This window comes from Myxine glutinosa, unplaced genomic scaffold (assembly GCF_964187855.1).
Source record: "Myxine glutinosa unplaced genomic scaffold, kmMyxGlut1.1 SCAFFOLD_884, whole genome shotgun sequence".
In the NCBI taxonomy this organism is placed as follows: Eukaryota; Metazoa; Chordata; class Myxini; order Myxiniformes; family Myxinidae; genus Myxine; species Myxine glutinosa.
The window spans coordinates 82,900-108,095 of NW_027616979.1; the positions used below are offsets into that span (position 1 = coordinate 82,900).

The 25,196-nt window shown below is 41.7% G+C and overlaps 1 protein-coding gene across 1 annotated transcript in view; it reads right to left on the reverse strand.

Moving 5' to 3' along the window:
- LOC144889112 (extracellular calcium-sensing receptor-like) overlaps nt 1-24,971 on the reverse strand; it is a 36,214-nt gene extending 11,243 nt beyond the window's left edge. The window contains exons 1-4 of the mRNA XM_078769005.1: nt 24,941-24,971; nt 23,851-24,013; nt 22,686-22,947; nt 21,935-22,208 (exon numbers count right to left, since the gene is read on the reverse strand). Of these exons, the coding sequence (XP_078625131.1) occupies nt 21,935-22,208; nt 22,686-22,947; nt 23,851-24,013; nt 24,941-24,971 (730 nt within the window). The remainder of the gene's footprint in view (nt 1-21,934; nt 22,209-22,685; nt 22,948-23,850; nt 24,014-24,940) is intronic.
- Nucleotides 24,972-25,196: the final 225 nt, after the last annotated feature.

Genomic DNA, 25,196 nt, shown 5'->3' on the forward strand with positions numbered 1-25,196 from the left:
GAATTTCAACAAAAGCCACATCACTGTTCATTTCGGTAAATATTATTCCATCGTGTTTGGAAAAACTTGAAAAAAGGAAAACTTGGAAAAATTGGAAAAACAATATAGCCTATTTTACTCCCAGACGTCTCAGGAACTCACGAGCTGGGAGCGAAGGGGAAGCCGTAGCCAGAGGTATTCCTGGGGGTGAGGTGGAGAGAGTGCAGTGCAGGGCGAGTGAGGAAGAGAGTTTTTGATAAAGATAGCAACCCCACCTCCAGGACGAGGCTCAGGTCTATCATACCGGAGGAGGGAGTAACCTGGGAAAGATACCAAGGAATCAGCGACATCATGAAGGAGGAAAGTTTCTGTTAAGCAGATCACGTCTGGTTTGACAGAAGCAACCTGTATGGAGAGATCAGTTAAGTTTGAGCGAAGGCCCCAGATGTTTGAGGTCCATACCGTTAATGAAGAGGAAGGGGGAACAAGGGGGGAGGGGTAGGGTAAGATGTGGAAGAGGTATGGAGAGCTGTTGAAGGTGTGTCAGAGATTTCAGAATAGCTCGGAGAAAGGGAAGGATGGGGCGGACAAAAGGTTTGATGGTGATAGGGTGAGGCACAGTGAGGTGTTATTTGAGGAGGGGGAAGAGCGAGGCAGAAGGTTGGGGGAGATGGAGGTGAGAGTTGGAAGGGGGAAGATGCGGGGAGGACGCTTTGAGGAGGAGGGGTGAGAGTGGGGAAATGGAGAAGAAATGAGGGTGGGGAGATTTGAAGGGGAGGGGCTAGGGGGGAGTTTAGGAGGGAAGGGACAAGGGGGGGATTTGTAAGGGATGGGAAATGGGGGATATTTGGAGGGGGGTGAGGGGGGAGTCTAGGAGGGGAGGGGCGAGTGGGAGTCTAGGAGGGGAAGGGTGTGGGGGGAGTTTAGGAGCAAAGGGGCAAGGGGGGAGAGTTGAAAGGGATGGGTGATGGGTAGGTTTTGCAGGGGACGGGCAAGGGGGAAGATTTGAAAGGGATGGGTGATGGGGAAGATTTGGAGGGGAGGGGCAAGGGGGAAGATTTGAAAGAGATGGGTGATGGGGAAGATTTGGAGGGGAGGGGCAAGGGGGGAGATTTGGAGGGGAGGGGTGATGGGGAAGATTTGGAGCGGAGGGGCAAGGGGGGAGATTTGGAGGGGAGGGGTGATGGGGAAGTTTTGGAGGGGAAGGGTGATGGGGAAGATTAGGAGGGGAGGGGTGTGATTGGATCTTAGAAAGTGTACGATTAATGGGAAACGAACTTTTATTGAAAAATGAGTTTATTGTGACCTTCGGGTCAAAAATACGTTTGAGGGGGTGGGGGGTGGGGGGGGGGTGGAGTGCAGGTGAGTTTAGGGAATGTAGGAAAGAGGAACTGTAAGAGATGGAATTTTTTTTTGGAATGAATAGATTTGGTGAGCAAGTCGAAAACACCCTTTTAAAGAAGAAGAAGAAGAAGAAAAAAAAAAAGGGTGTTATAATATACGACAGAATACAGTACTTCAGGGGAAAGTTTAAACATTTTTAAATTTAACAGTGAAAACTATCTGGGGAAATGGAGGTGAAACACGTGATCGAAGAACGAATGAACGAATGAGAATAACGAATAAACGAATAAGAACAACGAATAAGAATAAAGAAGGGAATTATTTTTTTATTTTTTTATTTTTTTGAGTTGAGATTTTAAACAAGGACGTATGGGGTGAAAATACTGGGAAAAACTGAGAGAACAAAAGTAATTGGAGCACAATCGACGGACCGCTGAGTGAAAAACAAAGCCTCAAGGTAGGACACGGTAGCCTACAAGGCCTCAAAAGACGCGACCCGAATTAACCGACGATTTTCTATACAGGTATGAAAAATTAACACCGAGAATCTTCCTCAGGACACACTATAGGTACACACACCGAAAGATAAATACAGTTTCGACAAAAACACAATTGTGAACAATTACTTAACTTTGAGAGCGTAGACAGCTTCTAAAAGACGTGACTCACCCACAAAGATCTCGTGAGATCTCAAGAGCAAGTCTTTAAGGGTCTTCAAGTCTTTAAGGGTCTTCGTGGTCTTTTGGGTCTTCGGGGTATTTTTGGTCTTCAGGGTCTTTTGGGTCTTTTTGGTCTGCAGTGTCTTTTTGGTCTTCTGGGTCTTTTGGGTCTTCTGGGTATTTTGGATCTTAGGGGTCTTTTGGGTCTTAGGGGTATTTTGGGTCTTCGGGGTGTTTTGGGTCTTTATGGGGTCTTTTTGGTCTTCGGGGTCTTTTTGGGAATTTTGCAGGCATTTCTGTTGGGCCCCATATTTGCGAACTGATGTTTGATCCCGAGTTCAAAAATAAACTGAACCCACTTGAGTTTGCAACATGGGAACATTTGTGTTGGTTGTGCAGAACTTTTTGGGGATCCATAGAGCTGAACAGTGTGCTGAATTAGTGGACTACATGCTAAAGGCCTATCAGCGAATGGGCTGTAGGATGTCTCTTAAAATGCACTTCTTGCATTCTCATCTTGATTTCTTCCCACCTAATCTGGGTGAGGAAAGCGATGAGCATGGCGAAAGGTTCCACCAAGACATTTCGGTCATGGAAACTAGGTATCAAGGCCAGTTCAACCCAAACATTATGGGTGATTACTGCTGCTTCCTACAACGGGAGACCAATTCCACACACAAGCGCAAGAGCAAGTGTCTCACACACTTCTGAACACGTCTGAACAGTGGGGCCTATGCTGACTATATTGCAAGGAAGAGTGTAAAATTGAAGTGTTGTTTATGAATCCCTCACAATGGGGGCAGATTTCCCTATCAAGTTTACACCCTTCCTAAGATTACCATGTTCTAATGTTTTATTCATCTTTTTTCTGCAACTTGTGTATGTTTTTGCTTTGTATACTACACATTATACACGGAGATCAATCATTGCTATCGAAATATGACGTGAAAGTAATTATTACTAAGCACTGATATTAGATCTAAGTATCTAATATAGCATGCCGGGTATCATTAATACATATACAGTCAAGTGAAAAAGTAAGTACACCCCATGTAAAGTTTTGACTTTTTCAACATATTTCAACATACAGCTATTTGATCTTCATTTCAACAATATTGATAGATAAAGGTGATATAATATAATAAATGTCATGAAACATTTACATTTTGTAGTCCATTGTCTAATTTAAATAAACATAAATGCAAAATTCGCATGTGGAAAAAGTAAGTACACCCTTGGCTCCAATCGGTGGTATTGCCCCCTTTGGCAGAAACAACCTCAAGTCGGCGTTTCTTATAACTGTCCACCAGTCTCTGATATCACTGGGAGAAATGTTGCCCACTCCTCCATGCAGAATTCTTTCAGCTGTGCGATGTTTGAGGGGTTTATTGCATGCACAGTTCATTTCAAATCCCCCCACAACATCTCGATGGGATTTAGATCCGGGCTTTGACTTGGCCATTCCAGAACCCTCCATTTCTTTATTTTCAGCCATTCCTTGGTGGATTTACTGGTATGTTTCGGGTCATTGTCATGTTGCAAGGTCCACCTTCGGTTGAGCTTCAACTCTCCGACAGATAGCCTCACATTATCCTTAAGCACCCTCTGGTACAATGAAGAATTCATAGTGGATTCTATGATGTTGAGCTGTCCAGGCCCTGATGCAGCAAAGCTGCCCCAAACCATGATATTTCCACCACCTATTTTACAGTTGGTATCAGGTTCTTGTGGTCAAATGCTGTCTTTGGTTTTCACCAAACTTGTCTTCTGGTACTGTGGCCAAATAGCTCTACCTTTGACTCATCTGTCCAGAGCACATTGTTCCAGAAGTGCTCATCTTGCCTAGGTGTTCATTGGCAAACTTTAGTCTTGCCCTGAGGTTCTTTCTGGAGAGCAAAGGTTTCCTCCTGGCACACCTCCCATGTAGATCAAATTTGTGCAGCCTCTTTCTAATGGTAGACTCGTGCACTTTGACATCAACAGTGGCAAGAGCTACCTGTAGGTCCCGTGATGACATTCTGGGGTTCTTTGAGACTTCTTTCAGCATCTTGCTGTCTGCTCTCTGGCTGAACTTGCCTGGGCGGCCTGGCCTGAACAAGTTGTCAGTTGTTTGGAATCTTCTGCACTTGTAGATGATCTTCCGGACAGTCGAATGATTGATTTCAAATTGTTTAGAGATCTTTTTAAATCCCTTCCCAGACTCGTAGGCATCTCTAACCTTCTTTCTGAAGGCCTTAGAGAGCTCTTTTGATCTAGGCATGGTGATGCTGCAAACTTCAACAACAAAGAGCAAACCAAACTAAATGTCTGAGGTTTAAATAAGACATGTTCCTCCAAGACACTCTCCAACGATGTTCTAATCATTCGCACCTGAGCTGGTGCACCTGATTCTAATTTTAGGTATTTGAAGTAGTGATAAATGCAGGGGTGTACTAATTTGTGTACTAATGATAAATGCAGCAGACGAAAAGTTTTTTTTTTGTTGCCCAGTGCAATCACCACTTTCAGGTGCCCCATTCTCCCTGCCAACTAACCCATTATATCATGAAATTAGAACAGCACTTTTTGACATTGCGATGTTGCCCAATATGCCTCACCGTCGACATAAATCAAAGTGCAGATTATGTCGAATAATAGCCCATCAGAACGCCCGGCACGGCAAAAGGCATGCATATCAAGCGTTACATTATGTTACATAATCAAGCGTTACATTGTTCATTAATCAAGCGTTACATTATGCAGATTACTTTTAAAAATGCTATTTGCAGTGTAAATGGACTATGTGGTCATGAGCAAATACAGAATGAATTTATTATAGGACTGTGAATGATTGGAGGAAAGTAAATGGGTATAATTGAGCAGATTTTTCAAATAGAATGAAAACTTGTTCAAACCTGCCATGGTTGAAAGTCGATAATATTAGTACAAGAGTTGTTTTGAAATGGCCCTCGATCAGGTAGGCATGCTTGCATATCCTGGAGGGCGTACGCTATGCTGTACACAGCTGTATATACAAGGTACGTGTCTCGAAGCTGTGAAACATCAGTGAATGGAGAATAAACCTCAGAAAGATTCTCATCACCAGTACAAAACTTGATGTGATCTTCCTCCGAGTTCCAAGTGCAGTCAAATGTTTCCTCCCATAGTTCTTTCAAGTAACCGTTTAAAATGTTGCTCATTGGTTGTTTGGAACTTTGTGTATACAATTTGCTTTCATCATAATTGTCGACATGAGTATGCAAGTGTTTCCTGTTTTTTGTTTTGATGATTCTTTTATTTATTGTTTCCTTCAGCATGCGTTTCAGACATAGGTTTGTACAAAGTACATATGAACAGTTGTTACTTAAGAGATGAGCATGAAAAGTCTGAACTTTTCTACTTTTGTTATAAACTTTTTCAATATCGTCTGAGATTGCAGAGCAATTCTCTAAACTGTCCACAATACTTGAAGTTGTTTCGTTGAACAGAAGGAAATGATGAAATTGCACATTGCAGTTGCAAACACTGTTAATATTATCACTTTTGTTTATGTTCAAAAGCTTTTGGCTCTTGAATGCCTTGAACTTGTTTTTTTGGTCCTTTAAATTAGGTGTCGGAGTTGCTAGGTTTTCATCCTTTGAAGCCACTGGGCGAAATTTTGTCAAAAATCTGCGAAAGCCCGGAATATAACCACGGCGCATAGCAAAGCCATTTGTTCCGTGAAATATATGAGCAAAACGTGCTTTTTCAAGAATGGGGGATGTTACCCAAGCAAGACTTGCAATCCATGACTTTCCAGTCAAATTCCGTTTCAATAATTCTTCAGCAAATGGAAAGAGATCAATTTCATTTGTGTAGAGCAATACAACAGTTGCTTTTGTTTTTTCCACAATGCTCCCTGCAAAAATGATCATTTATTGTTAGAATAAGTTGTTCAATCGCACCAAGAAATGAAGTTGAAACTTTTTCAGATCGATGCAACACTAATCATGTTGCCATTGCCAAGATATGATGATAAATGATTCAGAGCTTTCTGCAACTGATGTGAAGTAAAATAATGATATTTTGCCATTGACATAAAAGGAAGTCCCTCAGTCATTATCAAAGTTTGCCTGATTCATTTCATCCACTCATATAATGTAATGTAAGAGAGACGTTTGTTGACTACTCATAGGATTCCCTCTATGTCTACAATTGGGTCATTATATGGAAATTGGGACCTGACTATAAAAAAATCAAACATCCAGATGTGATTGTTTAATGTTTGCATTCCATCATGTATATGCTGAAGGTAACAAATCAAGAAGTTTCCCATAAATCATCATCAGCTATTTTCAGTCCACTACTGGATGAAAGCCTCAGCATGATGATGCCATGTTGCTGTCTCTTCCTTTGTTGTTGCAATTGAATCTTCCACAATATTTGTCTGTTTCATCCCTCCTTCTTAGAGGTTGCATTGCCCTATTTCTGTTACCATCCATAGGTCTCCAGGTTGTTACTATTGTTGGCCACCTGCCACCTGCTATCTGTTGTTCTGCTAATGTGTCCTGCCCATTTCCATTTCCTGAGTTTGATTATTTCTCAGATATCCTGAGTTTTCATTTGTTCTCTTATTTGTTTTTCCATCATTGTATGTAATACCTAACAGATTTCGTTCCAACTTGTTGTGCTGCTGTTAAAACATTTTCTCCATTTTTGTTGTTAATGACCAGGTCTCTGTCCGATATATTATAGTTAGAATAACACACTAATTAAATTGAAAACTTTCCTTTTCAGACATATTGATTGGTAAGCTACCTCTCATGATGTTACTGAATTTTCTATATTTTCTCCATCCAAGTTTGATTCTACTCTTTATTTCTTGTTCTTGATTATTTTCCTCGAGGCTAAAGCTTTGTCCTCAGTCGATGTATTCTTTGACTTCTTGTATTTGCTTTTCATTTATTATGATTTTTCGATGAGGTACAAAGGAATTCATTACTACTTTGGTTTTTGACATGTTCGTGTTGGGCCCACATTTCATGCTCGCTTCAGCGAGTTCGCCGAGCATGGTTTCTATTTTCTCTAAGCTTCTTTATATAAAAACATTGTCATCTACAAATCTCTGATGGTTAAACCTTTCTCCATTAATGTTGACACCTTTATCTTCCCACTGAACTGAGCAAAATGTATACTCCAGACACAGTGAATAATTTGGGTCAGATCTTGTCACCTTGTCTTCCTCCTTTTTTGATGTTGATCTTTCCACTTCATTTGTGCAGTGTCACTGTAGTTGTACAAACAACAACACCAACAGGCATGTTAAGGCCATTTTCCCTGCAAGAGCGGGGGTTAGCCTTGCGGTCCCCATGACAATCTTTTCCATTTTCCCCTATTTTCTACATCTCCCCTTGTTAACCCCCTTGCCCGCATTTCTTCTTCCACCATTTTTAGCCAAGTCTTTCTCGTTCTTCCCCGTCCTCTACTTGCTTCTACATTCATTTCCATCACTCTTCTCAACCAGTCACTTTCATCCTTCCTCAACACATGACCAAACCATCTCAAACTCTTTCTCTTCACAGCATCAATCACAGGCTCTATTCCCATCATCTTTCGCAATTCATCATTTGTCTTCCTCTCTCTCAACGATACTCCACACATCCACCGAACCATTCACATTTCCACCGTTTCCAGCCTTCATTGCTGCTCTACGTTCATTCCCCATGTCTCGCTCCCATAAATCATAACACTTCTAACACATGCAGCATACACCTTTCCCTTCAGTCACTGTAGTTGTACAATCTTTATAAATCTTTCAGTAATTCAATATATTGTTGCGGATATGAGGATTGTATTTTTTTGATTGTATTGTATTGTATTGTAAATTGTTATGAATTATTGCTTTATTCTGAGCTCTCCTTGCTCCAGTCTGTTGTATAAAGGTCAAAGGGCATTCCGGTAGTTAATTCCATAAAGCATACATTGAAGGACACTATAATACCCTTGTTCAGTAGTTTATTTCCTTATTCTGTGTATGAGGTTAAGGCTTTGTCTTCCATTAAAATGACACTCCATTGCACCAAGTGAAATAGATAGATCCCCTTTCATTCCCATTCCCAAAAACCGCAATTGCCAACTGTTCCCTCCGCGACTCCATTTGCCACGAGGTAGGCTCGGAGAAGAAGGGCGTGTCTCCACCTCGTCATAGAGGGGAGGAGTGAGCCAGCCCCGAACAACCAACCAAGCACGAGGGGTTTGGTTTGAGAGGGCGGAGGAAGAGCGATCGAGGAGGTTCGCGAAGGTTGAGGGGCGGGGCCTATATAACCCGCCGCGGGACGCTCCCCAAGGAGATGAGTTTTGAGTTCTGAAAAGAGACGAGCTTCAGAGAGAAGTGCGCAAGGAGGGAAGAGAAGCGAGAAGGAAGCCTTTAACACAAGTGCGCGAGAGAAGCGCGGGGAAGCCTTGAGAGAAGTGCACGACGTCACCCTGCTCGCTCCCAGCCTGACCCAACACGGCTCCGCGCACCGGGCGCCCTTAGCTCGTACGTCGCGCTCTCTCAGAATGGGCACTTGGGCCCCGTAGTCGGACTGGACACGTGAGCGCCATTATTCGTTAACAAGCCGGGCCGGGCCGAGCCTCCCCTCTCACTCTACCCCCCTCTCACTCTATCCCCCTCTCACTCTATCCCCCTCTCACTCTATCCCCTCTCACTCTATCCCCCTCTCACTCTATCCCCCTCTCACTCTATCCCCTCTCACTTGGCACCAAGTAAGAAAACCAGAAATGTTGTATACCCAGAGGTTTTGAGAAATTGACAATATTGACAAAACGTCATGTAGGAAATGTACTGTGATATTGCTCTAAAATATACATGTTCTTTTCATCATATATTTGTCTTATTCCTATTCAACCCGGGCAAAGCCGGGTACCTCAGCTAGTATATATATACAACCCAACACAGAGGCAATGTCAGATGGTACGTGAGGGACTGACAACGAGGTTGGACGAGGTGACAGACGTAATGGAGACGAAGGACCGGGAGGTGAGGACGCACATAGAGACGGTCAAGGTAGCCTTAGAGGACGAAATTGAGGAGACGCACCGGGAGATAAAAGAGGTGAAGCAAAAGTTAAAGGAGGTGTTAGAGGGGGTGAGTGAAATTAAGAAGAGACGGACAGAAACTAAGAGAGAAATACAGGAGGAGGTGATGGAATATGTACAAGGTCGGTGCTCAAATCGTGATGATGTGCTCGCTAACCAAATAAAGAGTTTGCAGGTGGCGAAGGAGGTGCGGAGACGAGGTGCCAAGGTGAGTGGCGATATACGTGGAAATGTATATGATGTGAGGGGAGCTTCAGTCGGCTTGGGGGTTGATTTGGATCCGGGGTGAAGAGGCCGTTGGTGAAGTGTGCGACAGGTACGGTGTGTGAAGGAGGAGGTGTGCGAGAATGTCCGACTCTGGGGTGTGTGAGGAAAAAGTGCGCGCCGAGGAGTGAGTGTGCTGTCGAGAATGAGTTGGTCGTAGCGCGTGTGCGAGGGGGCACATGGAAGCGCGGAGTGGGGAGTGTTACAGAGGATGTAACGAGAGAGTGTACACCTGTGGTGAGTGTTACAGAGGGAGTAACAAGAGAGTGTGCGCAAGAGGATGCGCGAGAAAGGTGTGTAACGGACAGGTGCATGAGGAAAGAGTGCGCTGTCAAAAGTAAGGGAGAATGCACACCTGTGGTGAGTGTTACAGAGGGTGTAACCGGAGAGTGTGCGTGAGAAAGGTGTGTAACGGACTGGTGCATGAGGAAAGAGTGCGCTGTCGAGAGTAAGGGTGAGTGCGCTGTCAAGAGTGGTGGTGAAAGTGGTAAGAGTGACACGGAGCGTGAGTTGGTTGTGGCAGGCGAGAGAGGATGTACACCTGGAATGGAAGGATGCACACCTGGAATGGTAGAGCGTGTGTGGGAGTGCACACTGGAATTGGTCGTGAGGCACGTGGTTGGGTGTGCGAGTGAGAGCACACCTGTGATTGTCACAGAGGAGGTGACCGAGGAGGGGGCGTGAAGAGGTGTGTTGGTGAGGTGTGCGAATGACGAGTGTGTGCAAAGGTGTGCGGTGGTCAGGTGTGTGACCAAGTCTGTGAGCAAAAGAACAAGTGCAATAGCGAAGTACGCGGGGTGTACGGGCGGCGTTGGAGCACCGAGCTTGGTGAGGATGAAAGGGGTAGCATATGCGTGTGAGCATGCAGGTGAAGCATCGACGGTAACCGGGTTAGCAGTTAGAACGTCATTTAGCCGAATCGGGCCCTCGGTGCGCGCCGAGCAGCTTCGCGTGCCGCGAGGACCAGCGGGGATCCGAACCACGGCGGTTTCAAAAGAACTGCCGTACGCGATCCACGCTGGGCCTCGCTTTGAACGGCCGCGTCCGTGCTCCACTAGGCGGAGCGGGCATCCTGATAGGAAGGGTCGTCATGGCGACCCCTTTTTGTTGAGGCGTTCCGGCAGGTCGAGATCGGGCCATTGGATGGCTCCGTGCCGAGGTGGTGCATGGGATCTCGGCCCGGGTAAACCTCCTTCCCTGCACCGAGTGCCGGACGTATCCAACCGCCGGCACCAAAGAACCCGCATTCATTGCTCGGCTGTGCGAAGCCGGGCTGTAGAAGTGAATTGGCGCACCGAGAGGCACTAGTGAGTAGACTGGTGACGAGGATAGTGTTTTGGCCCCGAAATTAGGAAAACACAATTTGATGATTGGCAAAAGATTGGCAGAGTGATGATTGGCAGATGATGGGTAGTGATTGGCAAAAATTTTTGATTGGCTGAAATTTGGTGAGCAAAATTGGTAGTGGAAGATACCCGATGTGGGGGGATGGCAACCCTGCCATCTCTCACAGCGGGGGCAAAGGAGCACTAGTCTTATGGGGTTTATGGCAGTGTAAGCTCGCCGAGGGAGGGTTTGGATAATGTGTAGGGACCTAGAAGATGACATTAGGTAACGTTAAGGTTAGGTAGTGACAATGATACCGGTAGTGGGGACGCAGGTAAATTAGTTGGATGATAATGACTAGGGGAGCGCAATAGTTTAAAGGGACGACTGGGAAGCGCGAGTTTCAGATGGGAGTAGGTAGATGAGATGATGCCGTGTGTTTGATGATTGTGAGTTGTAGTGTGATTGCACAGGTGTGCAACTGAACAGGTGTATGGAGCAGTGTTTGAGTGAGTGATGGTGATGAGTATTGTGCTGACCAAATGGTCCAGGAAGGAAGGAGGGTGCAGGTGGCACCAGGTGTGATTGCACAGGTGTGCAACAACAGGTGTATGGAGAATGGCTGTGTGGAATAAATGGTAGTGTGGAATATCTGGAGTATTGGAATGGATGGTCGTGGAGTGGGTAGGATGGAAACTATGGAGTGGATTGGATGGTGCGAAGGTGTGAATGGGGGAAGGATGGACCCCCATCACGAATACCCGGGGTGGGTAGTGTAAGTGTTAGGTAGAGGGTATAGGTAAATTGTGGTTGGATATTGGCATCTGTGGTGCGGGTAGTTGCACAGGAGTGTAGTGATGGGTGCATTAGTGTTGTGGAAATGGCTGGGCGTGTAGCCTGTTAGTGTGTGTAGTTTGTTTGGACACTCCACCACTGTGAGGATGTCGGCCAGGTGAGGCCGCAGGTGGGCTCTGGGAGCCGGTAGAGTTGTTGTGGATGGGGCCCGAGGATCCGGAGGACGGACCCGGGTAGCCCAGTGCCAGAGGGCACCAAGGGGTGACAGAGCCAGGAGGGGCCTTCCCCAGTTAGATAGGTTAGGTGAGGAGCAGGTAAGCTCGGTTGGCAACTACAGTGGTGGAGGTGTGCAGGTGGGTAGACCTGCTGGGAGAGCTGCACGACCCAGCCCGGAAATTGTGCAAGGGCACAGGGAGTTGCATCGGGGGAGTGAGACCCCAAATTGAGAAGCACCACAGTTTGGTCAATGGGAATTGGTTTTTAGAACCCATCGTGTAAGATGGCCAATGGATTGGCAGGGAAAGACCCCCGGTAGTGTAAAGTGTGTTAATGTCATTTAGAGGATAGCTAGGATTGAAATCTCCTCGCACCATCTGCATCCACTCACCTGAGATGACGTACCTCCACACCATGCCAGGTGGTTTTTGTTATTTTATTGATGCAAATGTTTGGAATGTGAGACGCATCATGACGTGGGTGTGACATTGTGCTTGATGTTCCATCTCTGCCTCCTTATGAGGATTGATGACGAATTGGGTGATGGCAAATTTTGGCTAGAGGGATTGTGGAGACGAATTTGGTATAGGTGAAATATGGGGAAGACGTGACATTCGCGACGAATTTGTAAATGTATAGATTGTTGTAAATATGGGGTAAGGGCAAGGGTAGAGTAGGTGACAGGGGGGGTGACGTACGGTAGGGACGAGCTTTCTCACTTCGCTCTCCGTACGCACTTCGCCTTGCATTGCCTTATTGATGTGTACCCTTGTGACCTTACCCCTCACTCATCTGTCTTATCCCCCTTTTGTCTCCCACATGAGGACCTGTGCGCCACTAGGCGCAGAGGGGAGCGTGCGTGAGTCCGCCATTGTGCGCCCGGAACTCCCAGAACCAGCTGTCTGCATCGATGCACCACATTATGGACCACATGTCTGTGGCTGAGCACCACTGATGGACCCCATGGGTTGGGGCATGGCCCCTCTGCTGGACCCGGCCATGAAGGCCCGAAATCTTGCTGGCGGACCTTGATCACAGGGCACCGATGCCCCACAGCTGAACCACACTAGTCGGCCCCCTGTGGGCCATAAATAAAACAAAAATGGACACGTTTGGGCAAGTTTTATTGCAAATAGGCCGCCAGCAAAGAAAATGACAACATCTGGAAGAGAGCAATAGCCAGCAGAGGGAGCCGAAGAGCAAGAGACCACCTGCAGGGTTAGGGGTTGTCGATTTATTTTTATTGATGAACAGTGATGACTGTGCACCGATTGGTGCTTGAGGGTGTATTGGTGCGTTTTGGGTGCTTTCATGGTGCGTCGATGCAGAGCAGACTGTCTCCCCCCCAGAAAGAACAATCACAGGTCCTGGGTTGCGTTTTGTAAATAAAAGTAACGTCAGTGTAAATAATGCTCCCCACCGTCAATGTATAGTTTGAAGACCATTCCGCAATTCGGTTAGCTGTGGGCGTGAGTCTGTTAGGTAGGGTGCAATGGAGCAGCGGGACATATTTATTTATGTTTTAAAACTGTCGCACTCAGGGTCAGGTTAAAAGTAGAGGGAACTACACCTACATGTCACACTAAATTAAAGTTATAGGCCCGGGACGTGCCTAAGAGGAGGAGGGTGCAGTGTTGCGGATATGAGGATTGTATTTTTTTGATTGTATTGTATTGTATTGTAAATTGTTATGAATTATTGCTTTATTCTGAGCCCTCCTTGCTCCAGTCTGTTGTATAAAGGTCAAAGGGCGTTCCGGTAGTTAATTCCATAAAGCATACATTGAAGGACACTATAATACCCTTGTTCAGTAGTTTATTTCCTTATTCTGTGTGTGAGGTTAAGGCTTTGTCTTCCATTAAAATGACACTCCATTGCACCAAGTGAAATAGATAGATCCCCTTTCATTCCCATTCCCAAAAACCGCAATTGCCAACTGTTCCCTCCGCGACTCCATTCGCCACGAGGTAGGCTCGGAGAAGAAGGGCGTGTCTCCACCTCGTCATAGAGGGGAGGAGTGAGCCAGCCCCGAACAACCAACCAAGCACGAGGGGTTTGGTTTGAGAGGGCGGAGGAAAAGCGATCGAGGAGGTTCGCGAAGGTTGAAGGGCGGGGCCTATATAACCCGCCGCGGGACGCTCCCCAAGGAGATGAGTTTTGAGTTCTGAAAAGAGACGAGCTTCAGAGAGAAGTGCGCAAGGAGGGAAGAGAAGCGAGAAGGAAGCCTTTAACACAAGTGCGCGAGAGAAGCGCGGGGAAGCCTTGAGAGAAGTGCACGACGTCACCCTGCTCGCTCCCAGCCTGACGAGGCCCAGTTTGCTGTGCGCCCTGCAAAGCCTTCCAGCTTGTGGTCCGAGCTGAACCTTCCTCCCGGTCCAGCCAATCGTTCCTGCCTCCAGTCCCCATTCGTGTGAGTCCGTCTCTGTTTGTTCTGTCAAGGGTATAAGTTAAGCCTGTTTAGATAAGCTAGTAATTTTCACTGTGTCACCTGCTTTTTTCCATGTTCCCTGTATATAACCGTGACTGCCCCCTTTTGCTTGTGTGTATAAATAATAAATCCCGTTACTCTTCTGTATGTCTTCTTCTTCCTCTTTACATTTGGTCGCTTTAGAGTTTTCCATATTGAATATCTGTGGCGCGATCTGGCCAACGTTCGGGGATCGGGTGAATCGGGGAAACTGTACGACCGCGGGGCCTCCGCTCGGCAAACACAACATCTTATCCGCGGGCGGTAACAATATCGTCAAACCTCGCCATCTTCATGTTTGCGGTCTGCAATTTCACGTATCTGCGCTTACCTTCTAAACACCCTTTTTCTCCCTCCTCACTGATACTCCCACGTACCCGTGGAAAATTGAACCCCTCCCAACTTAAAGTCATTCGGTTTCTATGCTTCTAAACAATTTTCATTTTGGATAACAGTATTTTCCTTAATTTAGCATTATGTGTTAAATTTAATTACGGTGCCGTAGAGCCAAATAATATTTTAAAAATTGAAACTTTGCAGTCCATGTTTTCTGGTTTTGTGCCACAACACGGGAAAAGTGAACTCCACCGACGTTTAACTCTTTCGGTTTACACATGTTTTTTAACACTTTAAAATTTTAAACAGTTTTAATGAGGATGCAACAGAATAAAAGGAGCAGTATAATGCAACAAAAAAAATATTTCTGAAGAAAAGAAGGGGGATATAATTTCGTGAAGAAGAAGACGAACCCCATGTTAATTTTCATCGTTCAGTTGCATCGAGGATTCCTATTGGGCATGCCACAGATGGCATTTTCAACTTCTTCCAGGGAGCTTCACACACAACAAAACACATTATGGAAGACTGTGCAAAACACATTATGGAAGACTGCCCGGTCTGGGCTTCACGAAGGCAGCATCAAATCATAATAGACGTGAAGGAACTGTGTATCTCTCTTGTGAGATTGATCACAATACCGTAATGTACTATACAGGTACCTACTCTAAGCATAAAAGCCTTCTTATTAATGGTGTTACCTTTTTGATGTTATTTTATTCAATTTTTCTTATTTAATATTTAAACGTCTTGTTTTTTAAATTTATTAATTATTTTTAGACTTAAATTTTGTGAGGCTGGAACATATCTCATTGACTTGCCGTTTGCAATTTCGCCATTCGCGGAGTTTTACAAGAATGTAACCCCCATGGACAACAAAGATGTTTTGCTGTATTTCCTTTCCAGTCCTTGTTGATGAAATGTATCCACCACTGACTACATTTCTACAGAGTCTAATTCCTTCTCATAGTCTACAAATAACACGCAAAGGGATTTTTTTTGGATTCCTGCCATTTTTACCTGTGACGTGTTTCAGGTCTACGACAGTTCCATATGGTTGTTGTAGTTGTGGTTCTTGTTGGGGGTCGATTTTTGAAATATGCACCCATTGGTCGAATAGCTAGCTGCAGGACCCATCCACATTTGTCACTTGACTCCACCCACTATGGCACTCATTGGTCGAACAGCTAGCTGTGTTACCCACCCACATTTGTTTCTGATTCTAACCACTATGGCACCCAAACAAAATAATATGGCTGCCATCTTGTTTTTTTGGTGGGCCTAGGAAATCAGGCTTGTATGCCTCTGCTGATTTTACACTGCCCTGGTTTGGTGTGTCAGATTTCCATTGTCGTTGTTTGGATCGAGTGTTACTCACCATGAGAGACCCCAAAAAATATAATCATACATCATCTTACAGGTAAATGCAGTGGACCAGCTCATCAAAGTTGTAATCTCAATTAGAAACTTCCTTCTTTCATTCCTGTCTTTCTTCACAATAATGCTCACTACGACATACATTTGTTCATACATGAACTCATGAAGACGTCTGGGTACATATATGCTGTTCCTAACATAGATTGCAACTACATCTCCTTCACCAAATAAATTTTAACGAAACACAAAACTCATATTACATTTCTTGATTCCCAAAATTTTATGTCCAGTCCATTATCCAACTTTGCATCAACTCTCACATAATTTCCTAATTTTCAAAGTCATTTCTCAAATCAGTATGAGATTGAAGACCTAAGTGGAAGAAGTACTTGTCACAAAATAACTCTATGCAAAATTAGTACAGACATGGATGGAGTTCCTGGTTCTAACTCACTTTGCCCAAAAATGTGACTTAAATACTTCTTCCACTCAGGTTTTCAATTGAACTGTTGTCATGAAAGTGTTTATATCCTTATGACAACATGGACAACTTTGACAGATTTAATGAACCAACTCCCTCATAAAGAGTGCTTCTATAACAAACTTAGTAAGTCATATTGATGATAAAGAATATCAACATGCATAAAATATCTGGAGTAAGTTCAATATCAAAAAATTTCCTGCGAAAAAAACAACAAAAACCACGACCTCTATCTCAGTATTGCTGTGCTGCTGTTAGCCGTTGTGTTTGAATCCTTGAATGAGGTCTGTCAGAATACAGCACCCTTCAGAAAGTATACACACCTCTTCTATTTTTCACATTTTGTTGTGTTACAGCCTGAATTAAAAATATATTAAATTGAGATTTTTGTCACTGATCTATACATAATACCCCAAACTGTCAAAGTGAATTTTTTTTGATTTTTTACAAAATAATGAAAATTAAAAGCTTAAATGTGTGGAGTCAATACGTATTCAACCCCAATTTCCGTTTATCATCCTTGAGATGTCTCTATAACTTGATTGGAATCCACCTGTGGTGCAAGTGAAACTAATTTATGTGATTACACATCCCATAGTTCTTATTTTACTATCTATATGTTAACTCAAAATGTGTAATATTGTCGTGTCGACCCTGTAGTGAAGACCTCAGGGCGACGAATGGCCAAAGCGGGTTTTAACTCCGAGGCAAGCAAGCCGAAAACGATGGCGGTTCCTTTGTACGGCGTGGGAGGGAAACGGTGGTCTCATGGTCTTAGTTGAATGGACAATGGGGGTGTATCCGAAACCACGAACAAATAAACATACAAGACAAGAAATTGAAAAGGCAACGAATAATGATTTAATTAAAATAATGTAGGCAATAAAGAAATTAACAGTGAGGTAAAAACTATGATTCCTAAATGAGGATCCTCCCATCAGACACAAATACAGACAGGGGAATGATTAAACCTGAGCTCCTCACCCCATACAAGGCTTTCATCCGCAGCTCAATGGAATACTGCTCTCCCCTCTGGGCCGGTGCTCCTGCCTCACACTTAGCTCGGCTTCACGCTGTTGAAACCAAAGCTTTCAAAATCATTGGAAACTCCTGCAATGAAGCTAACTCCGAGGGCCTTTCACTCACTCACCGCAGGCAGGTTGGTGGTCTTTCTGTCTTCTACCGACTCCTCTCCGGCCTTGCTCCCCCAGCTCTCTCTGGGCTTTGTCCCCAAAATATTCCTACAGGTCGCACAAGATCTGCCAGCAACCCTCTTCTTGTGAAATTGCCAAAATCAAGACTCTCTGCTCACTTTCACTCATTCATTCCTCTTTACTCCCACCCCTGTAACATACTCACTCACTCTCTTCAATTCCACTCCTCCCTGCAGGTCTTTAAAACAGCTGTTCATCACCATCTCTTATCTTCCCCCATCCAAAACCTTGATCTTTTCTACCCCCGCTAATTTCACCCCAGATTCACTTTTTTGAAATACCAACTTCCTTCCTGGAAGTGCTTGCAGTGTCCTTGTGTTTTATACTTCTCCCTCCCCTCCCACCCCTTCCCACGCCTCCTCCCCCCAAGTCCTCACCCTCCCACAGATCTCCCGATGTCCCTGCTCTCAAATGTTGTGTTTGTGTGCTTCCCCTTCTCTCCCCATCTTGTCTACCGCTACTCTTATTATATACTTTGTGTGTCTGTTTGATTTTTTTGTGTGATAAATGTTAGCTCTTTTACGAGTCTCGATCATGTATACAAAAAAATAAAATAAAATGCTCTAACAGGGTGTGATACAAGTAGGTTGTAAGGAGTTGGAAAGAATAATTCATTTGAAGCGTTAAGGAAGATTTATTTATTACATATATTATTATACATATATTATATACATATATTAAGGCTAACCCCTGCTCTAGCGGGGAAAAATGGCCTTAAAACGATCATTCATATATTCATTCATATATACATATATTATATGTATATAATATATGTATATTATATGTATATTATACATATATTATATTACATATTTATTACACTGCCAGGAAACACTTGCCCAGCTGGTCGATCATTCAGTTTCATCAGGAGAAGTGCTGCAGTCATCGGAGAAGTTCATTTGCTACATGTGTACAACTGCAAGTAAGGCTGGTATCACTGCTGATGACGTTCGTTATGGGAGGTTTTGTCAGAAAAATAAGACAAATGAGAACCTGCCCCCGACAACATAAAGAGGCCTAACTATCGATCAGGCATTCATTTGGAAGAAATCTGTTCAGCAATTCCAATAACTTCCATCGCCATCAGAGTAGGCTTGGGCAAAAAGTCGATTAACCGGTTAAGATCCATTCCCACCATCGGAACCAGGAATCGAATCCTAAATTCTACAGAACCATTTACCTGCCTGTAACGGTTCCAAGTCTCCAGGGTCAATTCTGACTTGGCCTTATCTCACTTTGCCCATCAGAATCCTTTCCTTGGTTCAGGAAATTATATCAATAGCTTCTCCTGTCATTCTTTACAAAACAGACAAAGATAAATCCGTTTTTCTGCATCTAGTTTGTTCAGGGTGTGAAGAAAATGAGCAGACATGCACTCACAATCTGTGTATATGTGGGTGGGACTTCTCCTTCCTGGATCCGACAGACAGCGTTAGCCTATTATATTTGTCTAGAGTATTGTGAAATCCCCAAATCATCATTTATTAAGAGCAAATATATTGCAACATATTTATTAATGATAAAGATATCGCGACATATTTATAAACAGCAAATATATCGTGACATATTTATTAACAGCAAAGATATTGTGGCATATTTATTAACAGCAATATATCACCGCACATTTTTTTAACTGCAAAGATATCACGACATATTTATTAACAGCAAATATATTGCAGCATATTTATTAACGATAAAGATATTGCGACATATTTATTAACAGCAAATATATTGTGGCATATTTATTAACGGTAAAGATATTGCGACATATTTATTAACAGCAAATATATTGCGGCATATTTATTAACGGTAAAGATATTGCGACATATTTATTAACAGCAAATATATTGCAGCATATTTATTAACGGTAAAGATATTGCAACATATTTATTAACAGCAAATACATCACGGCATATTCATTAACAGGAAATATATCATGGCATATTTATTAACAGCAAATATATCACAGTGCATTTATTAACTGCAAAGACATCGCGACATATTCATTAACAGCAAATATATCATGGCATATTTATTAACAGCAAATATATCACAGTGCATTTATTAACTGCAAAGACATCGCGACATATTTATTAACAGCAAATATATTGTGGCATATTTATTAACGGTAAAGATATTGCGACATATTTATTAACAGCAAATATATTGCGGCATATTCATTAACTGTAAAGATATTGTGACATATTTATTAACAGCAAATATATTGTGGTTTATTAACGATAAAGATATTGCGACATATTTATTAACAGCAAATATATTGTGGCATATTTATTAACGGTAAAGATATTGCGACATATTTATTAACAGCAAATATATTGTGGCATATTTATTAACGATAAAGATATTGCGACATATTTATTAACAGCAAATATATTGCAGCACATTTATTAACGGTAAAGATATTGAAACATATTTATTAACAGCTAATATATCGCGGCATATTCATTAACAGCAAATATATCATGGCATATTTATTAACAGCAAATATATCACAGTGCATTTATTAACTGCAAAGACATCGCGACATATTTATTAACAGCAAATATATTGCGGCATATTTATTAACGGTAAAGATATTGCGACATATTTATTAACAGCAAATATATCATGGCATATTTATTAACAGCAAATATATCACAGTGCATTTATTAACTGCAAAGACATCGTGACATATTCATTAACAGCAAATATATCACGGCATATTTAGTAACAACAAAGGTATCACAGCATATTTATTAACAGCAAATATATCACGTCGCTTGTATTAACAGTAAAGATATCGCGGTGTATTTATGAACAGGAAATATATCGCGGCATATTTGTTAACAGAAAAAATATCACGGCATATTTATTAACATAAAATATATCACGTCTTATTTATTAACAGCAAATATATCGTGGCATATTTATTAACAGCAAATATATCATGGCATATTTATTAATCACAAATATATCGTTGCATGTTTATTAACATCAAATATATCACAGCGCATTTATTAACTGCAAATATGTCATAGCATATTCATTAACAGCAAATATATCGCAGCATATTTATTAACATCAAATATATCACAGCACATTTATTAACTGCAAATATATCACAGCATATTCATTAACAGCAAATATATCGCAGCATATTTATTAACAGCAAATATATCACGGCACATTTATTAATAGTAAAGATATCACGGTGTATTTATGAACAGGAAATATGTCGTGACATATTCATCAATAGCAAATATATTGTGGTGCATTTATTAACAACAAATATATCGTGGCATATTTATTAACAGCAAATATATCACAGTGCATTTAGTAACTGCAAAGACATTGCGACATATTCATTAACAGCAAAAAAAAATCGCGGCATATTTATTAACAACAAAGGTATCGCAGTCCATAGGGCAAAGCCGTCTGTATGTATGTCCCCTCAAACGTATACCAATCAGAGCTGAGGATTTGGTCACATGGCAGGGTGATGTGATTACGTCTGATCTCATTACTGCGGTATGGCGGCTGACTCTCCACACTCTGGCATTTTGATTCCAATTTTGTTCAGGCCGAACATATCGTCGAACCTGTCATATATCACAATCGCCATGCTCTACCTTTACATTTTTCATTCAGTGTGAAACACAAACAAACTTATTGTTAAAATGACCATAAAATATCGAAAGCATCGGCGTTACGTCTCTTCCCAAAAAAACGGTACATATAGGCCTTAGGCTTCATGCCTTCATGCCTCACCTTTGGACCGCTTCGGACAAATTATGCCCAGGTTTCTTAATGCAGTAGTGTATCGTTTCAGTAGTATCGTTTTCGTAATAGTAATAATAATAATATTGTAAATATGACCATATTACTTTAATCCCAATATTGTGAATACAAAGTTAATGGATTGAAGTGGTGTATGGTTCATGAATCAATGATAATTGGTGTACGGTACTAACAACTGTGGAAGTAAGGAATTCACCTCGGTTTTTTGATAGCATGTCATTAACCCATTCATTGTGGGGTATATAGATTACAGTAGATCTTCCCTCAGTTCTGTAAGTAAAACTTACCCTATTGGATGTCGGGATTCCTCCAAGTTTCTTTGTTTAATGTTGTAAACAGCATTAGCGACTGTTTAAAAAGCTAATCATGTGTGTTTGTGGTTTACATTATTCTACAAGCCCGGCTACGCCACTGTTAGATTTTCAGTCTTGTTTAAGTGAGCTCACACACCCTTTAATGGATCTTGTTTTTAGTTCCATTAGGGTGTGCAGGCACCTTCCTCACCAGTTTTCAGATGTAAACGAATTGGGGAGACGGTTTAGTAGCATATCTCGTGACCTGGAGTGACAAATTTAACATAATAGGATGAGAAAAATATCCACATTTTAAATAATCCTACCAAGAAGAGAAATTGCTTGTGCATCTTTAATCTGTGGAAGAATTTCACGAAATGCAATGCAAACACCATTTTGCTCTGCTTCCTCCACAAACTGAGCAACTGCAGGGCGTCCATAATCGTCATTAACCGCAATCGTACCAACATAGAGCCAAGAGAAATGCCGCACGAGATGTGCCAGTGCTGTGGCTTGGTGTTGATCACTTGCGAGGGTGCGCAGGAAGGATGGAAACTGTAATTTGTCACTCAAGCATTTACAGGATGAGGCGTAGCTCACCTGAAATAGATCACACATAGAATCTCTCAACCAGCCTGCTTTGACAGTCTCATAACACCAAGATATTCTCATTTTGTTTCATACTTTATCTGCCTATCATATTAATGATGGACTAAAAGATTATGGATGGATACTTGGACAATGGTCAACAAATATATTTTATTGAATTTCTTCTATATTCTATTTAACTATCTTCCAGTCAATGCATGGTAAAATGCAGATTAAAGACAATATGTATTGATAAAATTTACTTTGTTTTGAAAAGTTTATTACCTATGAAATTTTGAAAAATTATATCTCCTCATATATTACAAGATATTGCTGTCTTGGACTATTATGATTACTCATTTTAATTACTTTATGAATGCATCACCTGCAAAAACAAAAGTATGGATATTCTGATTAACTACACTACCTCTCCGTTATCTAAGACAGGTAAATGGAAAGGTTTTTAGCTGATCATTGTCATTTTCTTACTTGAGGGATGAAATAGAGTCCAAAAAGACGAGCCATCATCAGGGCAAGTGTCGATCCATATGTACCGACGACAGCATGATGAACACAAGTCATATTCCCCTCTAAGTCCTGCTCCATGTATTGCAAAGAATGCTTCACTGTTTTTGGCATATTAAAGCAAGTATCATGTATGTTATAGCCAAGTGTTATCATGGGCAGCAAGGAGCTATTTTCATTGATCTCATTCACAGCAAAAACCATTCCCATTGCCCAACGGAAGCCTCTAGGGTAAAAACTAAAAAGTGCATTGGACTTGTGAAATCAGAACTTACAATGAAGGAATTCAATGACTACCTGATTAATTTTATTTATTTAAACAAGCAAAACAGTAATAACATAAACATCACACTCATATCTGTTAGTCCTCCACTGTAAATACTTAGCGAGTGTCTTGCTAAAGCACAGGTAATCCTTAAACGCTGACAAATTGATTAGATTATGGTGAAGATCGAGATCCGACTACGAGAAATTTAAAATGGCAAAGATATATAAAGCACGATATCTCAAAAAGTTGTGGATGGATACGGCCAAAACTTGGTGGACAAAATAGAAGGTCATTCCAAACAGGAAACTTACTGTTTTTTAAGGATGTCCAAAAGGACATAAACAACAGGCATGAATAAATAATGTAACGTGTTAAATGAGGTGGTGCATAAGACGTTTCAGCAATGGCGCTAAACCTCTACAATTTGTTTTCTACTGCCTTTAACATCTTTATTTTGTTTTGATTGAATTCTCCACTTGAACATTGTAGATAACAAATCGCCTTTTTCAAAACCTTCTGTTTAAGCTCTTCTTGCACAAAATATTACTGCATTTTACATCACCACGACAAATCAAATTTGTCGCTCGTACCCCGCTCATGTGCTTGTTTCTCAAGACAGCGTGGGTAACGTGTTCCCTGAACTCTCGAGTTACTTTTGGTAACTCGAGTTACTCGAGTTACTCAAGTGATATTAACGTATAATGCAAACAACACTAATACAAAACACATTAGCAAGAAATATTGTATTTTTATATATGTATATATATATATATGTATATATATATATATATATATATTTTTTTTTTTTTTTTTTTTTTTTTTTTTTTTGAAAAAATAATACTGAGAATTATAATTACTTACTCTGTGCAGCCCGGTAACTCTGGTGTTGCTTCAAACGACTCCTCTTTTTTGCGGATCCCAAAGTGTATTGGAAATAGTCCACCGAGTATGATGTCACCTGTTTTTATCATGCCATTCTGTTCATTCTCCTCCAAAATAAAGCAATTGCTTGTACTCACATAGACTATTTGTACACAAAGCAAATAGAACAAACTCATAAAGAACAACTTTGGAGGCCGAATAAAGTAAGACAAAGCCAGTTGCAAAGTTTCCAAAATTGAAATGAAACAATAGAAATGCATGTTGTCCTTTCTCATCTTGTTCCTGGCTCACGTTTAGTGACATTGCATGCACCATCGAAGTATCCGCTATAAATATACTTTATTCTTCATAATTATTTCACAAACAATATGAAATGGCTGACATTACTTACAAATAATTTCAGCATAAAACACAGGCAAATTAGCTCTTAATAACAAAATAAGAGACATCGATTAAACATACGACTCAATTTAAGTGTTGCAATATTAACGTTGAATTGGCTTTCATTACACACATCTGCAGATTACACGATTGAAACAAGTAATTTTGATCGACACAACACATTAAACTATTTAGATTTTCCTGAACCTGATATCTTCCTTACATCCAACGTATTTGTCACCAGCAGCCAGGTGGCTGCACACGAACAAACCACACACACACACACACATACAGTCACGTGAAAAAGTAAGTACACCCCATCTAAATTTTTGACTTTTTCAACATATTTCAACATACAGCTATTTGATCTTCATTTCAACAATATTGATAGATAAAGGTGATATAATATAACAAATATCATGAAACATTTACATTTTGTAGTCCATTGTATAATTTAAATAAACATAATTGAAAATTTCGCATGTGGAAAAAGTAAGTACAGCCCCACATTTATCACTACTTCAAATACCTAAAGTTAGAATCAGGTGCACCAGCTCAGGTGCAAATGATTAGAACATCGTCAGAGGGGATCTTGGAGGAACATGTCTTATTTAAACCTCAGACCTGACATATTTACTAGCATACCCTCACATATTTACCAGCATACCTTACATATTTACCAGCATACCCTGACATAGATGCGCAAGATTGGTCGTCATGTCTCTTCAAAGCTGTCCCCGCACGCACGCTTTGGAAGTTAAGTAATTTTTCACAATTGTGTTTTTGTCGAATCTGTATATTTCTTTCGGTGTATGTACCTATTGGGGTGACTTTAATAGGTTTCTCGGTGTTGGTTTTTCATACCTGTGTACAGAATCGTCGTTTTTTTTCGTATCGTGTATTCTGAGGCCTAGTGTAGTGCTAGTAGGCTACCGTGTCAGGCC